Below are 25000 nucleotides of genomic sequence, written 5' to 3'. Positions count from 1 at the left end.
TTTATTCTTTATAAGTAAACTAATAAAGAATAAAGTGTACAACTTAGGTTTTTGCTTCAAAAGCTTAAAAAAAGAAAAAGGTGAGATGTTGCTTGTTAGATTAGGTGTTGATGCTAAAGTTTAACTATGGATGTTGATATACCTACTGTGGATGTAACCATGGATGTTGATAAACTAACTGTGGGTGCAAATATGGACGCTGATATATTAACTGTGGGTGTAAATGATGATGATGGCAATGCGATGGTATTAACTGTTAGAAAAAATTTCAATTAAAAATAAGTTTGAAAACTAACGTTGTTACTTCAACATGAGTCACTACATCTCGATGCATGTAACTTTTTTCATAATTGTCACAAGACGGAAGGTTTTTTAAGTAAATTTGTTCAAACTCCAATTCTAAAAAGTTTTTTTATTGATATAAATATTTATTAACATACTTATGTTATCAAAATAAATAGTTATTTGTTCTAAACTTATTTGATTTGTTTGATAATAAAGATAAGTTATTTATATGTAGATTAAAAAAAGTTAATGATACTGAACTTTATAACATTAAATATAAAAAATGTTTTCCATTTAAAATTTACTCCATAGCAAAAGGGCAGCAGCTCCTTTGAAAGCAATTTGATCTTTCAATTCCTGCAATCGTATAAGCACCTTAACAATACTTTCCCTAATACCTCATGATACAATCATGCCATACAGCCCATTTTGAAAAACAATAGACAATGGCTCTGATATGCTTTTTTTTAACCACAAATAATAACTTTCCAAAAACGATACTGTTTCCTTACTTATCAGATAACATATATCAAATAACACGTATCATTGGCACCTATTTTCTGCAACAATTCATTAGGCAATGTTGCTATGCTACTCTCTGACTTTTAACAGCTGTATCTACATAAAAATTCTACAGTAAAATAAACTATGGCTGCAAATTTGGTAAATATTCTTTAATTAAAAAGCTTCAGATTTATACACATGTTATCTTTAACTAATCAATTTTTAACTAAATTAGGTATATATATATATTAGTGATGTATTGATGGCAAAGGCTGATTGTGGTTAATAATAGGTTTTATTGTATTTATATAAGGGTATTATAATAATATTAAGGATGTAAAATACATATATACAGTCCTCGAAATTAGGAAAAACAAAGTCTGCAGTAATTCGCTTACCTTATTTTTTTTAAAGGTCATCAAAAAAAATTTGATACAAAGGTTTTACCATAAACCATAGAAATGAAGCCAGTGATTTTTTGCTAACCTTAAACACTTCTAGGTCAACAATTAGGTCAGCATTGCCGAATGCCAAGCCTAACTCTGAGAGCTGTATACAACATGTACCTATATATCAGCAGTGACTCGACCTACTGGCCTAAGCTATTGGTAACCAGCAACCAATTAATCAACTTAACCATTAAGAGATTAATCATCCGATGGCATTGGTCAATTAATCAGCTTTGGCCGATGCATCAGCATTGGCTAATAAGCTAAACTAAATGGGTGCATAGGCACACCTTATATATTCAAATTGCACACCTAATATTAAACCCTATCATCAGCCTCAATCGGCCTTTGTCATCGGTACATTTCTAATATATATATATTTTATCTAAAAATTCTAACGCATGAAGCTTATAGTAGTAAACATCATGAAGTTATTTTTTTATCACACACACACACACACACACATTATATAAAATATATATATATATATACCCACACATCAAACACAAATCAAAAAACTATTTTTTCATTAAAATTTTGTAATATTAACTACTATTTAAATTATAAATTTTTACATTTATTTTTTAAAAGATCTTTGATACATACTTTTCTTTTTCTTTATAATTGGAACTGGTGGTCCAATAAAACCTTCTTCATCTCCCTCTTCTTCACTTTTTCTTTTTAAGTTTTCATCAGTATTCATGTTCTTAAATATTCTTTAAAAAACTGTTTAATAAACTTTACTTAAACATTTCAAAACTGTGTAAAAAAAATTTATATATATATGTATATTTCTCTTTTGTTTGTTTTACAAATAAATAAAAGCAACAAAAAAAAGCAACAACAAAAAAACAACAACCTGTAGTTAGTTTTATAAAAGAGTTATTATAACATTAAACTTTCAATTAAAAAATATTTACAATTAATAACATTGAATATATAATATTGAAATGCAATAGAGTGATAAATATTTATATGATGCAATCAGACAAAAGTTTTTTATTTCTAAATATACATTTTGTCACAGCAAAGTTCTCTATAATATTTTTTTCATATCGGAATTCATTAACATTTCTTTGCAACTTTATTTGTTCTCATATTTACATTTTGAACCACATTTTGAACTATCGCCACTTTTCTACCAAAAATACAAGACTGATGATTTCTTTGTGTTCAGTGAGATGTATATTTTTTATATTCTTTTCGTAAGAATAATCAACAGGAATTCATTTTGGCAGTTTGCCTCTCCATAAGTAGTTATCCATAGTTACTTAGCTCAAGCTTGACTGGATCCTTCATTTTGAATTGTAAAGTTTTTAAAATGAGATGAGTCATGACTAAAAATAGCAAGTGTAATAAATATTATTAATATATATAATAATATAATAAATTTTAAAAACACAACATTCAAATTAATAATGAAGTTACTAAACAAGATCAATTTTTTTTTCATAAAACCAACTCTAAAATAAATATAGGGGCAATTCTAGCTAATTTAATATCCACAATATAACTTATTGTCAGTGCTTTGTGAATGGTGGCAAAATGGTCCACTAATGTTACTACTATTGCGTTGATGATGCTTTACAAATAACTTTACCAACAAATACAATTTTGTCGATAAAGTGGAAAAAGAAGCACTTATAAAACCAGCATAAAAATCCGCTCTAACTGCAAATACAATAATTTTATCAGTTCTAACTGCAAATGCAAATATTTCCCTTCAAGTCTTCAAATCACCAACCAAAATCAACAACTTATTATTTAAGCAACTTAAATGCATGAATAATGATGCTAATTTAAAAAACATGGTTTCATAATACATTTATTTGGAATCTTAAAGATTATAGTTCTATATAGCTCTATAGTTCAAAGCTTTAAATTTTGAAAACTTTGTTTGAATTACACATATTCACTTTTCCAACTTTTACTGATGCTGATACCTTATCAAAACAAACTGGTAATACCCAAATCTTCCAAGAAAATAAATGATATAACTAATTCTGGCTCACTTGACTACACAAAGCAACAATTTTATGAATATTAAGCAAAAGATTTTACTAAATACAAACAAAACCTATTTAATTTAAAATTTTCAGTACAAGCAACCAAAACAGTCTCATCAGCCAATAAAATACCACATAACCTTAAAAGATGTAGATTACTAATTACGAACAAAGAGGAGCAAAATTTTATTACTAACTTTTTATATGCTAGACATAATATTATATTGCAAGCAAGCTAATCAATTCTAACAACATCATAAGTAGCATAACAACATCACAAGTACCATGACAACATCATAAGTAGTTAATAAATTCTGCATAAACATGTTAAACTGATTTTGTTAAAAAGAAAATTTTTTTTTTATCAAAAACATGAAAAACCTTTTCATTTAGGAGTCATTCATCAGGTACATTTAGGATTTATTCATCAAGTACATAGTTTTTATACATAACTGCTCAAAACTGTTATGCTAACATGTTAACATCTTTAAATAATTTTTTTTTGGTTTTGGTTTTCATTCTGCCAAAATGGTGTACATACAATTTGAACAACTTAAATTTTTTTTTTTCAATTTTATTGCTTCTTGCTTTATTATAATCATGCATGCTAACATTTTTTTTAATTTTTATTTTTTTATAATATGTATATATATATATAAATATATATATATAAATTTTTTTGAAAAAAAATAAATATATATATATGTTTTTTTTCAAAAAGTGGTTATTTTCAGACCTCTTGAGGAGGGGTTAAATAATTTTTTTTACTTATTATATAAAGGACTATATTTAAGTTTAAAATTGTATGGTTTTTTTATTACCCCTCAAAAATTTATGTTTCGTGGTATTGAAAATCAGGAAAATTGGTATTTTTTGCATTTTCTTCTGTTACTAGACATAACTTGTTGTATATTTATATTTTGGTACAACTTCTGAAAATTTAAAATTTTTCTAATGATATTGGATTAGTACATAAAATAAACATATTAGAAATGAGTGCAACTCAACTAAGATCAATGAAAAAGGAACTTTTTATTATAAAAGAGGCAAAACCAGCTATATCAGGTTGAAACATTTTTGTTTATACTGAAATTAGTAATGAATCTTTTTTGGAATTATTAATGAGACCTTTTTCAAATGGTTTATTGATAATATAAAATCTTTTTATTTAGATATACAGCTTCCAACGAGCTTGGATATTCTTCAACACTTAATATATGACCAGCAATGTCGATCTGCATTAATATCAAATATAATTGCTTACTCCCCTTTAAAAAATTTTTTCAAGATGCTCAGATAGTTGCTGTGAATGTATTTTGCCTCGAATCAAGAGGTCCTGGATTAAAGCTGGATTTGATGTGTTAACTGATTTAGTTTTAGTTGAAAAACTTTTTAATTTGCACAAGTCTTACTCCAACTTGAAAAAAAATGCAAAATGAGGAACTAGTGGTGATTTGGCTAAACAAAACAAGTTCATGATTGAAATAAGAAAATTTTTTTGGGCTAGTAATTCTAATCTCAAAAACATGATCAGTAAAGATAAAAAAAGATCCCTAAAAGACAAGATTAAAGACTTAAAATTTCTTAAAGATCAGGAAGGTCAAAGAAAGTTTGTTATTGGTTCAGAAGATATTAAGTATAGAATAAAGGTATTCAATGCTTTTAGTTAACTACTTCAGCTCTGGTTTAACCTCTATTACTTTATTTTCTTTTCCATTAATTCTAAAATTAAAAACTAATGCTAAAACATTTCTATAAATTAGGCAAAAGAAAGTATCAGGAAAAAAAATTGTTCACAGCCTATAAGTTTGGGAGATGATGTACCTAAGGTTGAACTTATAGACACAGATCTAAGCAAGGATTCTTCAATCAAATCTGATTTTGATCCAGGTGATTGGTATCATATAGAGGTTTCTGAAAACCCAGACACAGTAATTTCAAAAATTCCAAAAGATATTTTTGCTGGTAATGTTTCTCTTACTGCCATAGCTTGTGATATATCTCCAAATGTTTTACAGAAGGTAACAAATGCAATTCTATAGCAATCAGGTGTTGACCTTAAAGAAGTTAAAAGCAGTCAGTCTACCGCATATAGAAAAATGAAAAAAGAAAATGAAAACATATCAACCATTACAAAACAAGATCTTAAAGTAGCCATTGATGCATCTCCATATCCATGTATAATTCATTTTGACGGCAAGACATTGTTTGAACTAAACAAAGAAAAAATATTAAAGAGGGATAGAATGGCTGTTTTAGTTAACATTAATGGAGATTCTTACCTACTTGGAGTACCTCTGCTGGCGTCATCCACCGGTGAAGATCAATTTTTTGGTATAATAGATTTAATTAAAGAATATCAATTTAATTAAAAAACATTAAAAACTAGAGAAATATGCTTCAATACAACATCATCCAATACTGGGACGAATAAAGGGTCCATTTCAAGAATATCTAAAGAACTGGATAAATATCTCCTCCAAATAGCCTGTAGACATCATGTGAACAAACTAAGAATGCTTCACTTTTGGAAATTATTGACCAATGATAAAACAAATAGACTTAATAATCCTCTTTTCAAAAAATTAAAAAATATCATTGAAGAACCCAATTTTAATTATAATCCAATACAACTCTTACGGTTTGATTGGAATAATGTTAAAAGCAATCTTTTAAAAAAGGCAGCTGAGAATTTATTAACATTTTGCAGAGCTTACATTGGTAAACCAGGTATTAAAAGAGATGATAGAAGTAAACTTGCAGAATTAGTTGTCACTTACTTATCCCCTGTTTCATATAAAGTACGAAAAACAGGTGCTATTCATGCAAGATTTTTAGGAAAAGCAATTTATTATCTAAAACTTCAGCTTCTATCCAACCAACTTACATTTGTTCTAGAAAATGATAAACTAAAAACTGAAATTAGGCTTATTACAGAATTTATTATTTGCTTTTATGCAAAATAGTATTTACAATCTGAGGATGTCATCAAAGCTCTGTTTATTCTTTTCAAAAAAAATAAATAGCAGTTTTTTTAATACATATAAGTGGTTGCCCCCTTATCCAAGTTTTGGAATAGAATAGAGGGGTTCTTTTGTGTTTATATACACAGGACTTATTTATTTAATAAGGGTTATTATACTGTTTAGTTAGTTAGAGTTAATGTATGTATATATATATATATATATATATATATATATATATATATATATATATATATATATATATATATATATATATATATATAATATATTGTATATATGTGTATGTATATATATATATATATTTTTTTTGTAATTCACCTCCCCAAGCCAAGAAGGCCACTACATATGAGGAGACTACTTGTGGTTATAACCCTCTCCCAACTCTATAACTCCGAAACACAAACCTTGACAAACAAGGCCGCTGCGAGGAGAAACAAGTTGAGCGCGATACTACCAGAGACGTGGTGGGAATTGAACTTGGAACCTCTTGCTTATGAAGCGAGCGCTCTACCACTACATATGTACATACATATATATATATATGTATATATGTATGTATATGTATATATATATATATATAATATATATATATATATATATATATATATATATATATATATATATGTATACAACCCACAAATTACCAATTTTCCTGATATTCAATACCACAAAACATAAAATTTTAAGAGGTATTAAAAAAACCATACAGTTTTACACTAAAATATAGTCCTTTATATAGTGAGTATAAAAAAAAAATTTGAAAAAAAATATACTTAACCACTCCCTCAAGAGGTCCAAAAATGACCACTTTTTGGTCATTTTTTCCCTAAATTAATAGTTTGAGGGGGCGGGGGGAGGGCAAAAGTGATCTGACAGCTCTCAAACTTTTTGAGGCTTGTTTTTTATATATTTGCCCCAAATTTAGGGGGTATGGTTTTTTTGTTTTCAAAATTTACTTTTTTTGACTCCCCCTAATATATATATATATATATATATATATATATATATATATATATATATATATATATATATATATATATATATATATATATACTTGATTAAAATTGTATTAAAATTATTTTGTATAATAATAAGCGATTCAACAAACAATATAAAAATATAAACAAAAAAGCTATAGAAACCTCTTTCGAATTGAACCTCTGAGATTGCCAAACTTGCTTTTGAGCAAAGGTTCCAGCTTTTCTACAAATGTTTGGAAATTTTTTTCCAGTTCTTTTTGGTATGCCTTTTGTTCAAGTGTAATTAATGCTTTATTCTTTATCAATGCTTGTTCGCATCTAAATAATTTTACATTTTTATTAATTAATGTAAGTTCAATAGTAAATAACTAGAATTCAAGTGGATACAATAAGAGCATCGGCATAAAGTCGAGATCCCCTATAAAAGGAGGTCTTAAAAACAAAATTTATAAAATAATTTGAAAAGTTAAAACAGGTATTTTTTTAGGTATTATAAAGCATTTTTATACAAGAATTCCCAATCACAATATTCTAAAAAAGATATAAAATTATAATTTTAAAAGATTTTTTTTTGTGGAAGAAATTTTTCTTTTTTATGGAAAAGTCACCTGTCTGTTATTATTTATTCTGTTTAATACAAAATTTTCTCAACTATTGACAATTAGATGTTAAAAATACTCAAAATCAATTTGTTTTTGTTATCAACCTTGAAACATGTTCAAAGTTTTGTTAAAAAGTTAGTGAAAAATGTTGATGGTGGCTTAAATATGAAACAACTTTTATTAAAAACAAATGCAAAACCTTTTTACAAATTCCTTGAAACAAAGTCGCAACTTATGATGATGCCTTGTAATTGTAGATGATCCATTGCGATCTTTATCAAAGTCAGACAAGAAAACATTTGCAATTTCAAATGGTCCCTAAATTATTAAGAACGCTTTCTAATTAAAACTTGGAAATAAATATAAAAACAATAAAAATTAAATATAGATAAATATAAAAGAAATAAAACTATTTATATTGAATATACTATTTTGAAATAAATAAAAATATTATCAATGTCTGTCTGTTCAGATGTCATCAGTCTAATTGCTAAATCAATTCAAAAGAACAAAACAATTAAATGAAAACAAGTTGCATTTCTAAAGTAACAAGTGCCCCCTCAGTTAAGGTGACAAATCAAAGAGAAATTTTTTAAATTTTATCTCAATATTGTTACAAACTCTTCTCAGCTCTACAGACTATAACAAAAAAATCTTGATAAACAAAGACGCTGAACATGTTGAGTGTGGTACTACTGGATGGGTGGTAAGGTTAAACTTCATTCTTGAACTCTAATTTTTTGCTTACAAAGTGCTATTCCATTTCCACTATTGGCATTTTATATTGTTTTTAGTTATATAGATGGTTCCTTATTCTTAAACATTAAATGTTATTATTTGATGTTACGATTTGCAGAAATATCAGCTGATATTGACAGTTGCAATATTTAATAAACATAATCAAAGGTCTTAAGTTAATTTAATTCGGTTTTTATATAAATTCAAAGAGCAGTATATAAACATGACTGTTTTCAAACAACTATTGCAACAAGCAATTATAGTTATAAAAGTGTTTACAGATAATAAAAAAAAAACAACCCATAATTTTTGTTAACTTATGTATATTTTATGAAATTATGTAATAATAATGAATATATATAAATATATATATATATATATATATATATATATATATATATATATATATATATATATATATATATATATATATATATATATATATATATATATATATACAGTGTCTCAAAAAATTATCCGACCAAAAAAGTTTTTCCCTTTAAAAAATGTTTACGCTCTAAATTATAATAAAAACAATGAATAGCGATACTTATTTTGTCTGTCATTTTAATCCTATTGGGAATAATATGTTATTAAGCGTTCATTATATTTGATTCGTGATTTTTTTAAGTAAAATGGTTGGAGGTAAACGTCACTGGACTGTTTCTCAGAGAAATTTAGCTGTCGATCTAGTCAATCAGGGTAAAACCTATCGTCAGGTGCAGCAAGAGACTGGAATTCCTCAAAATACAGTATCCGACATAATGAAGAAGTATAATTTGATCGGAACAACAGCCACAAAAGAAGGCCAGGGTCGCAAAAAAAAGACTTCTTAGAGTTTTGATAGAAACTTAATTATACAAGTCAAGAAAAATCGCTTCATTTCTGCTCGAAAATTGGCTGAGCAAGCTGAAGAGAATTATGGAATCATATTATCCCATCAGACAATCAGAAATCGTATCCGAGACCAGGGATTTCAAGGACGACTTGTGCGTAATAAACCATATTTGAGTAAGAAACACATGAAAAGAAGATTGGAGTTTGCTAAGAAGTTCAAAAACATGCCGTTAAGTTTATGGAGAAAGATCCTGTGGAGCGACGAATCGAAATTCAACTTAAAGTCATCTGATGGAGCCCAAAAAGTTTGGAGAAAAGCCGGAGAAGCCTACAAATTAAGCTGCGTGAGAGGAACTGTCAAGTATGGTGGCGGTAACGTGATGGTATGGGGTTCAATGGCTTGGAAGGGTGTTGGAAAACTCCAATTTATTGATACTATAATGGATTAGGTGCAATACAGAAACATATTAAAGCAAAATTTGAAGTCATCTGCTCGAAAACTTCGGCTAGGATCTGATTTTACATTTCAGCAAGATAACGATCCCAAGCATTGTGCCACTAAAACAAAGGAGTGGTTTGCTGAAAATAATGTTGAGGTCTTGGAATGGCCTGCACAATCACCGGACCTTAATCCCATTGAACATTTGTGAGAAATTGAAGACCGAAAAATTGGAGATCGGTCATTTTCCAAAAAAGAAAACCTCAAAGTGGCAATTGAAGAAGCCTGGGAAAAGATTCAATCAGAAGAAACAAAATCTTTAGTCGAATCAATGCCTAGACGTCTAGAAGCTGTAATCCAAGCAAAGGGAGGCCCAACAAAGTATTAAAATAATTGTTTTGTTATATAATAATTTATTATGGAACAAATAATGCGTTTGATCGAATATTTTTTTGACAATAAAAAAACGACCTAAGTTCATTTATTTAAAGACTGAAAACTTTGTGATTCATATTTTACATTGAAATAAAGAAAATCTATTTAAAAACATGTTCTTTTATTTTTATTAATCTTGATTTTACCAAAAAAGTCTAAATTTACGAAAATACAGCACTTTTTTTAGGAAAAATATTTAAAAAAGTGTTTGGTCGGATAATTTTTTGAGACACTGTATATATATAAATTTTATATAATTATGTACTTTATTACATAATCACATATGTATTATACAAATACAAGCATTATGTAATATTATTGCACTTATCAACAAAAGAATGATATATTGATAATCATCAATCAAACCAAACTTTAATTAGACTGTGAAAAAAACATCTATGTAAGTGACTGTTGCATCCAATATTTTAAGGTATATTTATGGTTCACTGCTTATATTGTACTCCGGCCTATATACAATTATCAGAGCATTTCCATAATTTTCCTATACAAAAAAAAAAAAAAAAGAGGAAAAACCTGATTAACAGTTGTTCCAACTGAGCCTTGCAAAACCATTTGCAACATTTTGACATCAGGTTTTGAGTGTGACATGGCTTTTTTTAACTCGTTTGTTTTTGATTCAACATCTTCAATTGCCACCTCAATGGGTGTTAAAACAATCTTGAAAAAAAATTAAATTGAAAAAAAGCATCACTGAACAACATAAAAGTAAATAAGATATATACAAAAGAAATTTAAAAATTTTTAGCATAGGGAAACTGAAATAAAAGCAACTTATAACAGTATACAATGATACAATAAACAATAAAAGCAACAACAACAACAACAACAAAAAAAAAAATCAACATAAGTATGGCAACCTCTTCCCGTTGAACAACATTAATTCTTGTTTTTATATATGGAAATGCATTTGCAAGAGTTAAAATTGTTTTACGCTTATATTGGTCAGCCAGATCGCCATGAGCTTTACCACTGGGAGTGAAAGGAGTGACAAACATAAATCTACCTAAAAAAAATTTTATTTTTCTAATATTAATGTATGATTTATAAACAATGTGTATAAATATATAGGATATAAAATATGCAATATATACATTAATTTGTATAAATTTAATTATTACAAATTAATTGTAACCCATCAACATACTTGATTTATGGAAATTAATTTGTAGTTCATTAATGTAGAATAACAAAAAACTAGGGTTAACTTGAGTTAACCAGATAAGCCCCAGTTAATGAATTTATGGATTAAAAATGTATAAAAATCAATTAACCAATCCAGGTCTCAAAAGAAAAATAATTGCTTTTAAATTGGTTTAAAGTTTAAAGCAATTTGAAAATAAACTATTATAAATTTAAAAAAAATTATTTTTTATTTTTAATAATTTTTTGTAAGAAAAAATTCAACTCTGTTTTTTCCTTATTTTAGAAAGAAGATTTATGAAAATTCTCTCCTCAAAAAGAAACCAAGTTTACGAAAAACCTTTCCTTCCAAAAGAAATCAAGTTTAAGAAAACTTTCTCCTCCAAAAAAAACCAAGTTTACGAAAAACCTCTCCTTCCAAAAGAAGCCAAGTTTAAGAAACCAAAAAAAGCAAAAAAATTTACAATTTTAATACACAATAGTAAATATGGACTTGTAATATCAAATAATACATTGCACATTCCAATAGATGAAAGGTATTTTAATTATGAAGGATTATTTTATTATTGATTAGTGTATTAGGTTTTGGTAACTTTGTAATAATAATTGATTTTCAAGTTTTGAGAACTTTTACTTTTATATGTAAAATTATATTTTATATTTCTATTGTATTTCTGCATTTTCTGTCTTTTATTTAATTGTTTATTCTTTTATAATGAAGAAAATGACATAAATTAATAAATAAATTGAACAAATAACATATTTTTATCTATTATATTGGGATAACATACTTTGAAATTTCTCCCAAAAAAAAAAAAGTTAGCAAAACAAATTTCATTATTTAAACTATTGATTGACTGAAACTTGAATTACATGACTAATATTCTTGAATACACTTTAATGCCACTCCATTCATTTATAAAATGTCTATTCTCCTATTTGAACCAGGGATGAGAAATCAGAGTCCAGGAGTCCTTGTTTTTACTCCCATTCGAGTCTTTGAGTTATAAAAATTACTAAATAGGAGTCACTATTTTTTGATCCCAAAGTTCTGGAGTTAGTAAAAATTGATAGGACTTCGCAATCCTGATTTTAGTAAATCTTATCCCAGAAAACATTCTATAGCAGAGTTTTAGTGGACGTATATATGTGTTTTGAGCAGACCATTGCAGCTTAGCCCATCGGTTTCTTAGTGGACCATCAGTGGCAGGTGCCAAAAGTGGCTAGTTAATGAATAGCCACTAAAACATGTTAAAAAAATTTTCAGTTGGTCATTTGTAGCAGATGCCACTAATGGTTAAATAAGTAACCAATGATCAAAACTCGAATGAACTGCTTAAAATCTCTATAAAGGTCCAATGCAAACACTAACAAAAATGTTTGCTGGAATGACATAATATCTTTCAATTTTAGAATATCCTAATATCCTAATCATTTTTTAACAGCATGTTTTAATTAAAAAAACAACTTTATTATTTTTTTTCTAAATATCTACATAAATTGATGGAGATAAACAAATACGACAGAGATAAATTTGTCTTGACTATCTAATGATACTATTATAATCTTTTGATTTAATCTTATTTTTTGAATAAAAAAAAAGAATGTTTTATTTCAAGATGTATCATAATATATAATTTGTATATAAATGATTTTCTGATTAGGGTACAAAATGTTCAATATACCACTATGTAATGCGTACACAGAGCCGGAACCAGCTTTTTTTAGTCTTTGAGATAGCTAACTTCCAGACATGGAACAAACTCCAAACATTTATATGTTTATACTTATGTCAAATAAGGATGCTTTGCAAAAAATTGCGATGATTGGAGGCTGGGAACAAAAAAGCCCCAAATTGTGTGCCCCCTCTACCCCAAACGTGAGAGCAACAAGTTGATGAAATATTTTTTGTAATGTTTTTAACTAGACTAATATTCATCGATAAATTTTTAATTTCATAGTAAAATATTTTAGCTTTCAAAAATTATGACCATATAAAGTTTAAATCCCCCTCAATTTGAGGGGGTTATAAATTTTATATGGTCATTATTTTTGAACGCTGAAAGATAATACTATGAAACTTAAAACTTATGAACTCATCAGCTTCAGAATAAAGCTGAAGGTGATCAAGTTAATTTAATCAGCTTAATAGCTGATAGTAAAATAGAATAATACTCCATAAATATATTTATAAAAAAACATGTAGGAAATTATTCAATGAAAATCAAAAATAGTGACACAATTTAAGCATAAATGTAAAAAATTTGAAATACACTTTGCCAAAAGTTGTTGCTGTTTATAAAAGTTTCTGTCAGATCCTAGGCCTGACGCTCATCATTTGGGGGGACCTAAAATTGGGTTTTAGAGATTTGTTTAAAAAGTGGTACCCAAAAACCTAATTCCATTTTTGATTATCTAGTTAATTTTTTGGTAGAGTTCAAAGTTCTTGCAAAAGATAGTTTCATCTATGAAAATATTGAGTACAAAAACCAATCTTGCTGTTATCAATCATCGCAATTTTTTGCAAAGCATCCTTATTTGACATAAGTATAAACATATAAATGTTTGGCATTTGCTCCATGTCTGGAAGTTAGCTATCTCAAAGACCAAAAAAAGCTGGTTCCGGCTCTGGTATAGTGTATAGCATAACTATTAATGATTTATATGTATATAAAATGATTATTAACCCCTCTTTCCCCCATCCCTCACCATGCAAATATAAGTTATAACTAAAAGGATGCAAAATCTTTGATTGACTTTACATAAATATCTGTAATAACTCTTCACTTAATGAACTTAATCATTAGATTTTAAAATCAATTACAACATTTTTTTTTCTGAGATCTCAACATAGTTTAGAAAATTAAGGAAACTGATTGAAATATATAAAAAAAACTTATTCTGTTGTTTCTACGCTAACCTTAAATAAAACAAATGTATTTACATATATACACACATGCACACAGACATGATAAAAGTGTCAATAAATTAAAATAGAAATAATTTTTAAAACTTACGTAAATTATTATTCAGTTCAAAGTAAGTTTCTCTTTCTTCTAACTCATATTCAAGGAAGTATGGTTCAACATATGTAATTTGAATATATCCCTTTAAAAAAAGTTCAAATTTATAGATGAAGATCACCAAAATATACATACATAATCACATCTACATTTGTGTGTGTGTATATATTTGTATATATGATTTTGTCATACTGAAATAGGGAGCTGCAGAGATTTTAGTAAAGATAACAATATATATATATACATATATATATATATATATATATATATATATATATATATATATATATATATATCCAGTAAAATTATATATATCTGCATACTAATTATAGTCAGTGAAAATATTTAAAAATATTTAAGTGGATGGAAAAATGGTAACCATTTTAATAACAGTTACCAAACTATAAACTCTTTACCTTACTATCATCAAGTTTTCGTGAGTCAACAACATTTGAATCTTTTAAAATTTCAATTCTTTCTTCCCCAAATTTTTCTTTGTAAAAATTCTTAAAAATATCAAGAAAATAGTGGCAAAGTCTAAGTACGATAATCTGTATATGAGGTCAAATAAGTGACCAAGTATAAATAAAAGTATAAAGCATAAATTTATTTTAAAAACTCTAGATATTTTGTTGAGTTAATATGGTGCAGTACTAATCAAAAACTTGAAACCAAAAAAAGTTCAAATTATTTCTTATCAAAATAATATTATAAACATATTATAACAACGCTACTATGCTGTTAATATTGATTTCTTAAAGGAAAATATACAGACAGTTATCAGCTAGTAGTATTTAGAAATATAACTTATTGAGCAATAAAAGAATATCATAAAAAAAACAAAATAATAATTTATAATTATTTGAATTACATGATTTAATACCAATTCATTTTTTTTAGGTGCAAAAATTTTTTTTATCAATATAAGAATAATTTATTAATATAAGAATGTTTTATTAATAAAAGATGAGATAATCAAGATGCTAATCAAGATATTAAAAGAAATAATATAAGAAGAGATAATCAAAATTATCTATTGCTAATAGCAAGTAAAATTCATGTAAATACAAATAAAATATACACATACATGTGTATGTATATAACTTAAGATAAATCTTATCTTTATGTATGTTATTTGTGTTTGTCATTTTCAATAAATTATGGATTTACCTAAAAAGTACTTAACTGATTCTAAACTTTTGCAAGAGACTGTATTGTATGTATGTGTGAGTGTTTGTTATTACAACCCTCTCTCAACTTTATGGACCTAAGTTCATTGTGTACAGAGTTCAAACCCACCCAGGAATGTAATAGAGTTTAAACTTTGTACTTCAAACTTATGAAGTCTCTTACATCTCTGTCACCTTTACTACATTAATATTTTAATATATATAATAATATTTTGTTTGAAGCAAGCTTGTAGAAAATCCTTCAAGAGTAACTTACCAATAGTCTATGAGAAACTTCAGGTAGTTTAGTAATTGCTGGTTCTTTGTAGATAAATTCTTCTGTATCTATATCACCAAATATAGAACCAAAAAAACCCACTCTAAAATATGTACCAAGCATTCTTTTACCTTCCTAAAAAAACATTTAAAACTTTTACCACCATAAAAAAATTTTTAACATATTAAAATATAATTTTAACTTGAATAATCTTACAATTTGCATAATTTTATTATAGCCATCAGCAAGTCTCATATGAAGCATATGAAGTTTTTTAGTATCTCTTTGTGCCTCTAAAATTGGAATGAGCAATTTGTCAACTTCATTTACTAACTCAAACATTTGAGCAGTTTTAAACATGTGAACAGCGTGCTCAAGAAGGCCAACTAAGCCAGACTCCGAAAAATACTTTCCACTGCATATTCCCTCATCATCCTATAAAAAAAATTGTTTTTAATATTTTCTTTATTATATAATGTAAATATTATTTTAATCTTTGTAAAAAAAAAAAAAAAGAAGCCACCATTACCATTACCACAACATTACCACCACTAATTAAAAATCCCCATCGCAACAGCAGAGTCATCAAGAAAACTCACAGCTTGACAACTTGCAACATTTTTTAAGGTTCTCAATATAACTTGCAACTTTAAAATCTTTCAAACTTGGAACCTTCTGTAAGGTCCACAAAACGATTTACAACTAACAAATATTGAAATACCAAATTAATAAAAACAAACTTACGACTGATATAACATCTTCAGAAGTAGCAGACTCTTCTATAGTATTTGTTGAAATATTATGGAAACTAACACAACCAATAGGAAGATATCTCTTATCCTTAAACATGGATAAATATTCAGACACAAGTGCAGCTGAATGAACAAGACACATTCCAGCCTCGGTGAAATTGTTGTATTTTATGTGATCTTTAGCCATATTTTGAAGCCAAGTCAATCTGAGATCAGGAGATGTTTGGTAGCTAAATTTAAAACATTTTAATAAAACTTTAAAATAACTAGTTTTAAATAAAAATTTAAAACTACTAAATCAACTTACTTAAAATAACTTACTAAAGTAACTTTTTTATTAATTTAAAAAGTTAAATTTTTTTTTTTTAAATTTTTCTGCACAAAGTTAAAGGTAATTCTTAGTTTTATACACAAAATAATGAAATGATACAATACCTAGTAAACTCAATATGATTATTTTTATATGAAAATGTTATGAAAAATGAGGTTTGCATTTAGGTTTTCTTAATAAAAATTGTATAAAAAATAAAAATAATAAAAATTAAAACTGAAAAAATTAAATAAATAACAAAACAATGTGAATTATGCTTTTTTACCCCTTTGCAATTCTGTATTGAAGATCAATATACATCTCTCTGTCTTCCTCATATTCTTTCATTTTGACAGTGTCTGTTAGAATCATATGCAAGTTAAACACTAATTCACGAACTTGCTCAGGAAAAGGTGTGGCCTTTAGTTGTTGATCTGACTGTGCATAGGTTATAATTGTTTTTAGAGATTTGCGAAGAAATGTCTCTCGAAAACTTTCTGCAGAACCTATATATATATATATATATATATATATATATATATATATATATATATATATATATATATATATATATATATATATATATATATATATATATATATATATATATATATATATATATATATATATAGATAAAAAAAAAACTATTTACCAACTAGTGTTGATAATGACATTGTAACCTGCATTTTAACTCTAGAAAAGTTATTTCCAATCTCATAATTCTGCCTCATTAGAAGGTACAAAGAAGCACTTGCTTGTGCACGAATAAGGTGGCAACTAGAACTACAATGTGTCAACAGGCGATAACAAAGATCTGCACATAATTCAGTTTCATCTTCAAATACAAGTTCTGGAAACTAAAATATCATTGTATTAAAATATTTATACCACATTTTATCTAATTCCAAGGGCTGATATATATATCTATATATATAATTATTTAATTTTATATAAATCTAAAAAAAGCAATATGAAACCTTTTTAACAATACATCTTTGAGTTGCAAACATATTCTGCAACACTTCTATGCTTTGATTGCAAGAAAGACAATGTAATAACACTCTCAAACAATTATCAACAACACTTTTCATCATGTCATTAGTTTCAACACTCTAAACAACAACAAAAAACATAAGTCATATGAATCTAATAAATTTTATTTAAACAATCATGAACAATTCTTAAGTAACGTATTTTTAAAAAATATTCAAAATGTAAAACAAAAAGATTATAATATATATAATAATTTAATTGCATATAAATAAAAACTAGTTAAATATGGTTTAAAAAAATTTTAAACATAGTTTAAAAAAAGATTAATCATGGTTTTAAAAATTTTTTTAAATTGAATAAAATTACATAATATATTTATAATATAAAATCTCAAACTTAATTTTCAAAGATTTTCTTTCAGATGTTAAACTGGGTTTATTTAATTTCTTTCATACAAGAAAAAAAAACAACCTGCACAAGTAGTTCAATTGTATCAAGTACAGTCATTGACATTTCTGCGCTAAAAATTCCTTCAACTTGATTATCCAACTTTTGATCAGATGTTAAACTGGGCTTGTTTGCTTTCTTCCAAACAGTTTGCTCTTTATTCCATCTTAATTTTGGTGTGTCTTCTTTACGTTCTAAGATATTTATTCATGTAAAAAATATAAATTAAATAAATTTAACATTTCAAATAGATAATTATTATTTAAAGTTATTATTTAAAAAATCATATAAACAAGTTGGAGTTAAAAAGTAGAAAACAATAGGAAAAAAAAAAGAAGAAAAAAACCCATTGATGCTTCTTTGCGTCTTCTCATTTCTTGCGATGCACTTGGATTCATAATTGCGTTCTCTAAATTTTTCAATCTTTCCTTGTTATTATCTGTAGCTGATAAACTGCTTTTAGCGGAGTGAGATTTTGCTGGAAGGTTTATACTGTTGCTGTTTCTATTTTTCTGATTTTTATCTTTCTTAGAGGTCTGGTACTCAAAAAGTTTGATACTTAAATCCAAAACTTCTAAAAGTTGAACTAACCTGATTGCACAGAAGAAAAAAAGGTTGAACTAACCTGTTCACAAAAATTGCACACAAAAAAAATGTACTATGTAATCAATAATACCTTAATAAAATAAAATAAATAAATCAATTTACTTGCAAAAAAAAAAAATTTGTTTAAAATAATGTATAAGGAAAAAAAAAATTTATAACAACTGAATTTTAAGTTCTTACTTTATTTTTATACAAGAAACATATCAACTTAAAAAGTAAAAAAATCAAAACAAGAAATAAAATAAAACCTGGTTGCTGACATTTTTTTCACCCAACATTTAAGTGCAGAAGTACTTAAATTTTTGAGCACCCACAAAAAACACATAAGTATATTTTTGGTTGATTCCATAGAAAGTTTTGGTATCCTTGAAATCTAAAAATTACAAAAATAAAAAATAAAATGCAAGCAGAATTATTCTAAAACTAAATTTTTAAGTTAATTTTAGTTTGCAACACTGGGTAATTTGGTGTTTAAGAAAAAGGGGGATTCAGCTAAATTAATTTGATGTTAAATATATGTAGAATCTAATCAATTGTAACTATAAAACATAGTTAAGAAAAAGCTGATCTCATTGAGAATTTAATTATGATAAAAACCAATATCTTTGATATAACCTAAAAGCCTAAACAAAACAATAATAACAAAAAAAAACTTTATAAAAGGAGATAAATGGATAAAGGAGATGGGATAAATGATTGAAATATAGAAAATGTAAGATTTATAGATCAAATATCCTAACATAGCAGTAAGGTAACCTTATCCTCAGGGAGATGATTGTGTCACTATGGTGTTTCAAAGAGGTTAACACTAGCCACTTTTTCTCTCATCAGAGCCATGATTAAAATCATGTTGTGTTTTAGCGACTAGCATCCAACCCATACCCTACACCACATCCACAGTTGCAACTCTATTGCAACTCTCTTGCAACTGTTGCATTTCTATTTTAGTCTCCCAGGGAGATGTTAAATAATACTTTACTTGAGACTGTATATCTTGGCGATCATCTCTATTTTTCTGCAGGACACTAGATGTTGCAATTGCATTTGCTACAGATTCATTAATTAACTCATCTTTTTCACTTTCATAGCCATGCAATGTGGGCAAAATTTCCATCACAATGGCAAGTAAGGGTAAATACAATGATGCAATGCGACTACGGCACTCAGGTAAATCATAGCGACTGTCAACATCATGTAATGAGATTGCATCTTTTACTATGTCAACAGCTTGAGACATAGCTTCATTTTCGCTGGAAAATATTTAAAAATAAAAAAAAAATTGAATATAATGCAAATAATAAAACAATGGTCAAATGCAAGAAAATAAAAAATACAACTGATGTAAAAAACAACAATATAAATTTGAAAAGTAAAAAAATTTTAAAAAACATCTATTTGAAAAAAAAAAAGAATTTAAGGTTTACAAATGTTAGTCAAACTTGAAACTCACTTGATGTCAAAGCTATCAGGCAAAAAACTTATCTGTAGTGTCAATAATAACACAAGATAAATTTTTTTTTAAACATTTAAACTAAACTTTACTTAGTATCAAAGCTGTTCTTCACTTCGCAGAGCAATGCTCCTATCAAAAAATGCTGCTCTCTAAAAGCAATCGAAAGCTCTGCAATACCAGCAGATGAATCTTGTGCCATCATAGAATAAAGAGATGAAGTATCGCTCATTGCACTTTTTAATGATACAGTTGGTGATTTCATTGAAGGTGCATCCATGATGGGAAAAGGAAGATTTAAAACAACAAAATGTTCGTGACTAGAAAGAATCTGTAAAAACTCCATTTTGAGAGATAATATATTTTGATCTATAAAACCATTGGCATCAGACATCTAAAACAATATAAATAAAATATATAATAATAATAACAATAATCACAAAATATACAAAACCAATTGTGTTAGGAGAAAGTAATTTATATTAACATATTTATTATTATTATTAATTTATTATATGCAATACTAAAATAAACTGTAACATACTAATAACCTCTTTCAAATAAATTTTAACCAAATTCAAAACATATCCTCTGTCCATTAATGAAAATAAATCATTCAAAAAGAATGCCAGACTGAAATTCAATATTTGTGAATTTTGGCTCTAAATTAAAAATAAGAATGTTATTGAGAAAACTTGTTTTATATATATATATATATATATATATATATATATATATATATATATATATATATATATATATATATATATATATATATATATATATATATATATATATATATATATAAAGCTTTTTCAGGAGCCATGTGAGGTTGCATTCTTTATATAACAGCGCATATAATATTTTATTTTGACAACTTGGCCATGGCTTCTTGCATGTTTTAAGTTAGCCCATTTAAAAATGCGCTGAAAAAAAACTTAATCTAAAATTAAAAATTAAACTGTAAAGAGAAATAATAAATTAAAACAATAAAATACAAACTGCAACCCCCAATAAAAACTACAGTCCCCAATCAAAATCTATAACTCCCAATTAAAAACTACAACCCCCAGGCAAAAAACTACAGCCCAAGATCAAATTACAATGATTTTAAAAATTTTCTAGAATTTCAACTATTTAATCGTTTAGGTGCCATTAAAATTGAATTGCTGTGTCTTTATTTGCTGATTTATATTTATTTGGTTTATAACTTAAAACTTTTAGGCTATTAGCAATATAAAATTATTTTAGGGGTGCCAACATTTTCAGGTGGACAAACAGCGTCTGTTTAGTTGACATTTTTACATTTGTGTTTTGTCATTTGTACTGTTTTGCTATGTTTTCTTTAAGTGCAGTATTTTTTTTTTGCTAACTATTGTGATTTAATTACATTAGATTTATACTATAATATACTTTAAACCTTTTTTTAAACAATATTTACACAATTTGAATACTTTGCTTCAATGTTTTCTATATAAAACAATTTTTATCTGTTTTAAAATAATTTTTTTTTAGTAAAAAAATTGCCTAAAAGATCTAAATAACAAAATGGGAAAAAAAGAAAACATCAGTTCTGAAAAAAAAAGAAGACATTATTTCAAAAAAAAAAGAGAAGACATCAGTTCTGAAAAAAAGAGAAGACACATCGGTTCTGAAAAAAAAGAAGACATCAGTTCTGAAAAAAAATTATTCAACATCTTCTGACAGATAAGTGACAGATAAGATATTCAATAAGTGAAATAACAAGAAAATGTAAGATATCAAGATGAACTAAACAGAAACAAAGACAAATTGAAAAATGGCCTCCCATTAAATATTCACAGGCAAAGCAAATGTGGTCAAAAAAATAACATCAAGTAATGAAAAAAATAGCGAAAGAAAATGGATTTGCTAACATGCTCAGCAATTACCAGAAAGTTGACTGAGGTGGGACTAAATGTAGCAACAATCACTATTCAACAAAGTTTGGATTAGGCATAAGAAATAGAACGTCTGCACAAAAGCCATAATTAACCAATTCTCAGAGCAAAAAGTGCCTGGGTTAGGAAAAGAAGTACAGTAGTTTCACTGCTGATGACTGGAAATTGGCAAATCATTATAATACAAAAAATTTTTTCTTAATATTCCATTGCACGTATACTTGTGTTTTTATTCAGTTTTCTACAGGTATGCTTAGGTGATGAGTCTACCATAGAAATTATGACTTAAAGGCTCAATATGTGAAAAGGGCTTCTAATAAAAAATTCCATGAAGATTTTATAATCCAGATAATTAAACACTCTCCTAAAGTCATGTTTTGATTGGTTATTAGTGGACAAGGCTTGGTCAACTCTATATTGTGGATGGAATATTGAAACAGGACCAATACAAAAAAGTCATTAAAAGCAGTCTTTTACCTCAATTGAAGAAGTGGAATTACCCAGATCTAAACCCTATGTAAAATGTATGGGGGTTCTTAAAAAGAGAAATTTTGCTAGAAAAGGTCACAAATAGGACCAAGTTGATTGAAAAAGTTATTTGGCATTAGAAAAATAATGCACATTTGAAAGAAAGGGCTTTAAATTGCATTTACAGCATGCCGTATTGTTTTGCAGTTATAAAAAATAAATGAGGATCAACAGAGTATTAAGAATTCATGTTAGTAAACATATTCTTATTGTTATTTTGTGTATCTTATGTTAGAAAATAGTTATACTTTATTTATATATTAACTTTTTATCTGTATTTTTACAAAAACATAAGCTTTACATCTCTGAAGATAAAAAATACAAAAAATATGTGGGCTCATAATTTAATCAGGGACTGTAATTTAAAAAAATTAAAATTTAACGAATGACAATATTTTAATAAAAAAATAAAAGCATAAAACTAATATGTTTTTATTTTAATTTAAAAGTGTTGAACTAAAAAGAACCCAGAAATATTCAAAGTTTCAAGTTTAAATAACTTACTTAAATAACTCCAAGCTTAATTACTTAGAAACTAAAGTATTACTAAAATTTGAAACTTTGATATTTTCTAATCCCTACAAAACAAATAAAACATTGAAAAAAAATTAACTGTTAGGTGGATTTGAACCCTCATCCAATGCAGATAATTAGTCATGCCTCATAAATGATACAATTAATTTATGTACCTAAGCACTACATCAACAAGAAAAAATTATTTAAACTATAAACTTTTAATTGAAACGCTTTCAAATTAAATTAATTAAGTTTGAACTATAAAGGCGCTTCTAAATTAAAAAATATATTAGTTTTATGCTTTTATTTTCTTTGGTTTATTTTTACTTATTTTATCATTCTTTAAAACCGTTTGACGAATCCAGTTTATGGTTTGCTTATTTTTACTTTTCACTTTAAACTAGTTGAGTGTTTAAAAAAAAAAAAAATTATCAATATATGCAAAAAACTGTGGCCAAGTTGTCAAAAAAAACAACATTGCATGGTCATATAAGACATGCGACCACACAGGTTTCCTGAGAAAGCTTATATATACATATACACACACACACACCCACACACATATATATATATATATATATATATATATATATATATATATATATATAAATATATATAAATATATATATAAATATGTATATAAATATATTATATATATATATATATATATATATATATATATATATATATATACACAACATTTAAAAAAATTTATCTTAAATGTAACTCACATTTTATAAAAAAAACTTTTTTTTTAGTGAAACAAAACATAAGTCACTTTTGGAAAAAAACTTATATAAATTGTCTTTTATACATAAAGACATCTCAATTTTAAAAAATCAATAGTGTGTACTTTTTTTAATTTTTTTGAATCACTTCAAACATTCTATAAGGTAAAGAATCATACAATTTTTTTATGTACGAAATGTTGATTGCATCCCATGCAGATGCAATGGATGATTTCAAGCAGAGTTGTTAGTTCTTGGCCTTGACCTTGTCTTAAGGCCAAAAATTGAGGCCTTGGCCTTGGTCTTGACTTGAAACTGTTGGCCATGGCCTTGAAAATTTTGGCCTTGGTCTTGATTGTTTTGGCCTTGTCCTTAAAAAACAACAACATATTTTCTTACTGACGTTGAATTCTGCGCATAACCTTGGTCTATTTTTACAAAATGTGGTTTTATTGTCACAGCACTTGCTACTTACAGTTTTGTTAATAATTGGCCTTAAAGTAAGGCAAAAATTAAAGTCTTTGGTCTTGAAAATGTTTGCGTAGGTCTTGGCCTTAAAACTCTTGGCCTTGGCCTTGTCCTTGGCCTTGTAACTTTTCGCCTTGGTTATGACCTAGCCTTGTAATATGTGGCCTTGGCCTTGCTACTTTTGGCCTTGTTAACAACTCTGATTTTAAGTCAGCTAGTGAACTATATTGTTTACCACCTTTAAACACTATATGTGACAGCTGTGCCCTACCATTCTCAATAATTTTCAGGTCTGGAGATCTAGGTGGCCACTTCAATCTTTCAATTTTACTGTTGTATGAGTCAGTAAAACATGACAATGGGAGAGAGTTCTAAAGGGTTGAGGTGCAGGAAA

At 26.8% G+C, this 25000-nt stretch overlaps 2 protein-coding genes across 2 annotated transcripts in view; both read right to left on the bottom strand.

Moving 5' to 3' along the window:
• LOC100206689 (peptidylprolyl isomerase domain and WD repeat-containing protein 1) overlaps nucleotides 1-2006 on the bottom strand; it is a 27861-nt gene extending 25855 nt beyond the window's left edge. The window contains exons 1-2 of the mRNA XM_065818463.1: nucleotides 1845-2006; nucleotides 297-399 (exon numbers count right to left, since the gene is read on the bottom strand). Of these exons, the coding sequence (XP_065674535.1) occupies nucleotides 297-399; nucleotides 1845-1941 (200 nt within the window). The 5' untranslated portion in view covers nucleotides 1942-2006. The remainder of the gene's footprint in view (nucleotides 1-296; nucleotides 400-1844) is intronic.
• A 97-nt stretch (nucleotides 2007-2103) lies between these two features.
• LOC100210228 (dedicator of cytokinesis protein 7) overlaps nucleotides 2104-25000 on the bottom strand; it is a 72545-nt gene continuing 49648 nt past the window's right edge. The window contains exons 25-43 of the mRNA XM_065818462.1: nucleotides 20999-21109; nucleotides 20540-20841; nucleotides 19977-20247; nucleotides 19246-19370; nucleotides 18738-18982; nucleotides 18416-18585; nucleotides 17929-18063; nucleotides 17604-17808; nucleotides 17238-17457; nucleotides 16634-16871; nucleotides 16106-16324; nucleotides 15890-16024; nucleotides 14860-14949; nucleotides 14438-14528; nucleotides 11138-11283; nucleotides 10794-10937; nucleotides 8010-8128; nucleotides 7371-7526; nucleotides 2104-2575 (exon numbers count right to left, since the gene is read on the bottom strand). Coding sequence (XP_065674534.1) covers nucleotides 2515-2575; nucleotides 7371-7526; nucleotides 8010-8128; nucleotides 10794-10937; nucleotides 11138-11283; nucleotides 14438-14528; nucleotides 14860-14949; nucleotides 15890-16024; nucleotides 16106-16324; nucleotides 16634-16871; nucleotides 17238-17457; nucleotides 17604-17808; nucleotides 17929-18063; nucleotides 18416-18585; nucleotides 18738-18982; nucleotides 19246-19370; nucleotides 19977-20247; nucleotides 20540-20841; nucleotides 20999-21109 — 3183 coding nt within the window. The 3' untranslated portion in view covers nucleotides 2104-2514. The remainder of the gene's footprint in view (nucleotides 2576-7370; nucleotides 7527-8009; nucleotides 8129-10793; nucleotides 10938-11137; nucleotides 11284-14437; nucleotides 14529-14859; nucleotides 14950-15889; nucleotides 16025-16105; nucleotides 16325-16633; nucleotides 16872-17237; nucleotides 17458-17603; nucleotides 17809-17928; nucleotides 18064-18415; nucleotides 18586-18737; nucleotides 18983-19245; nucleotides 19371-19976; nucleotides 20248-20539; nucleotides 20842-20998; nucleotides 21110-25000) is intronic.

Source organism: Hydra vulgaris, chromosome 14 (assembly GCF_038396675.1).
Source record: "Hydra vulgaris chromosome 14, alternate assembly HydraT2T_AEP".
Lineage (NCBI taxonomy): Eukaryota > Metazoa > Cnidaria > Hydrozoa > Anthoathecata > Hydridae > Hydra > Hydra vulgaris.
The sequence above is the reverse complement of the archived record's forward strand: the minus strand, read 5'-3'. Positions and strand labels throughout refer to the sequence as shown.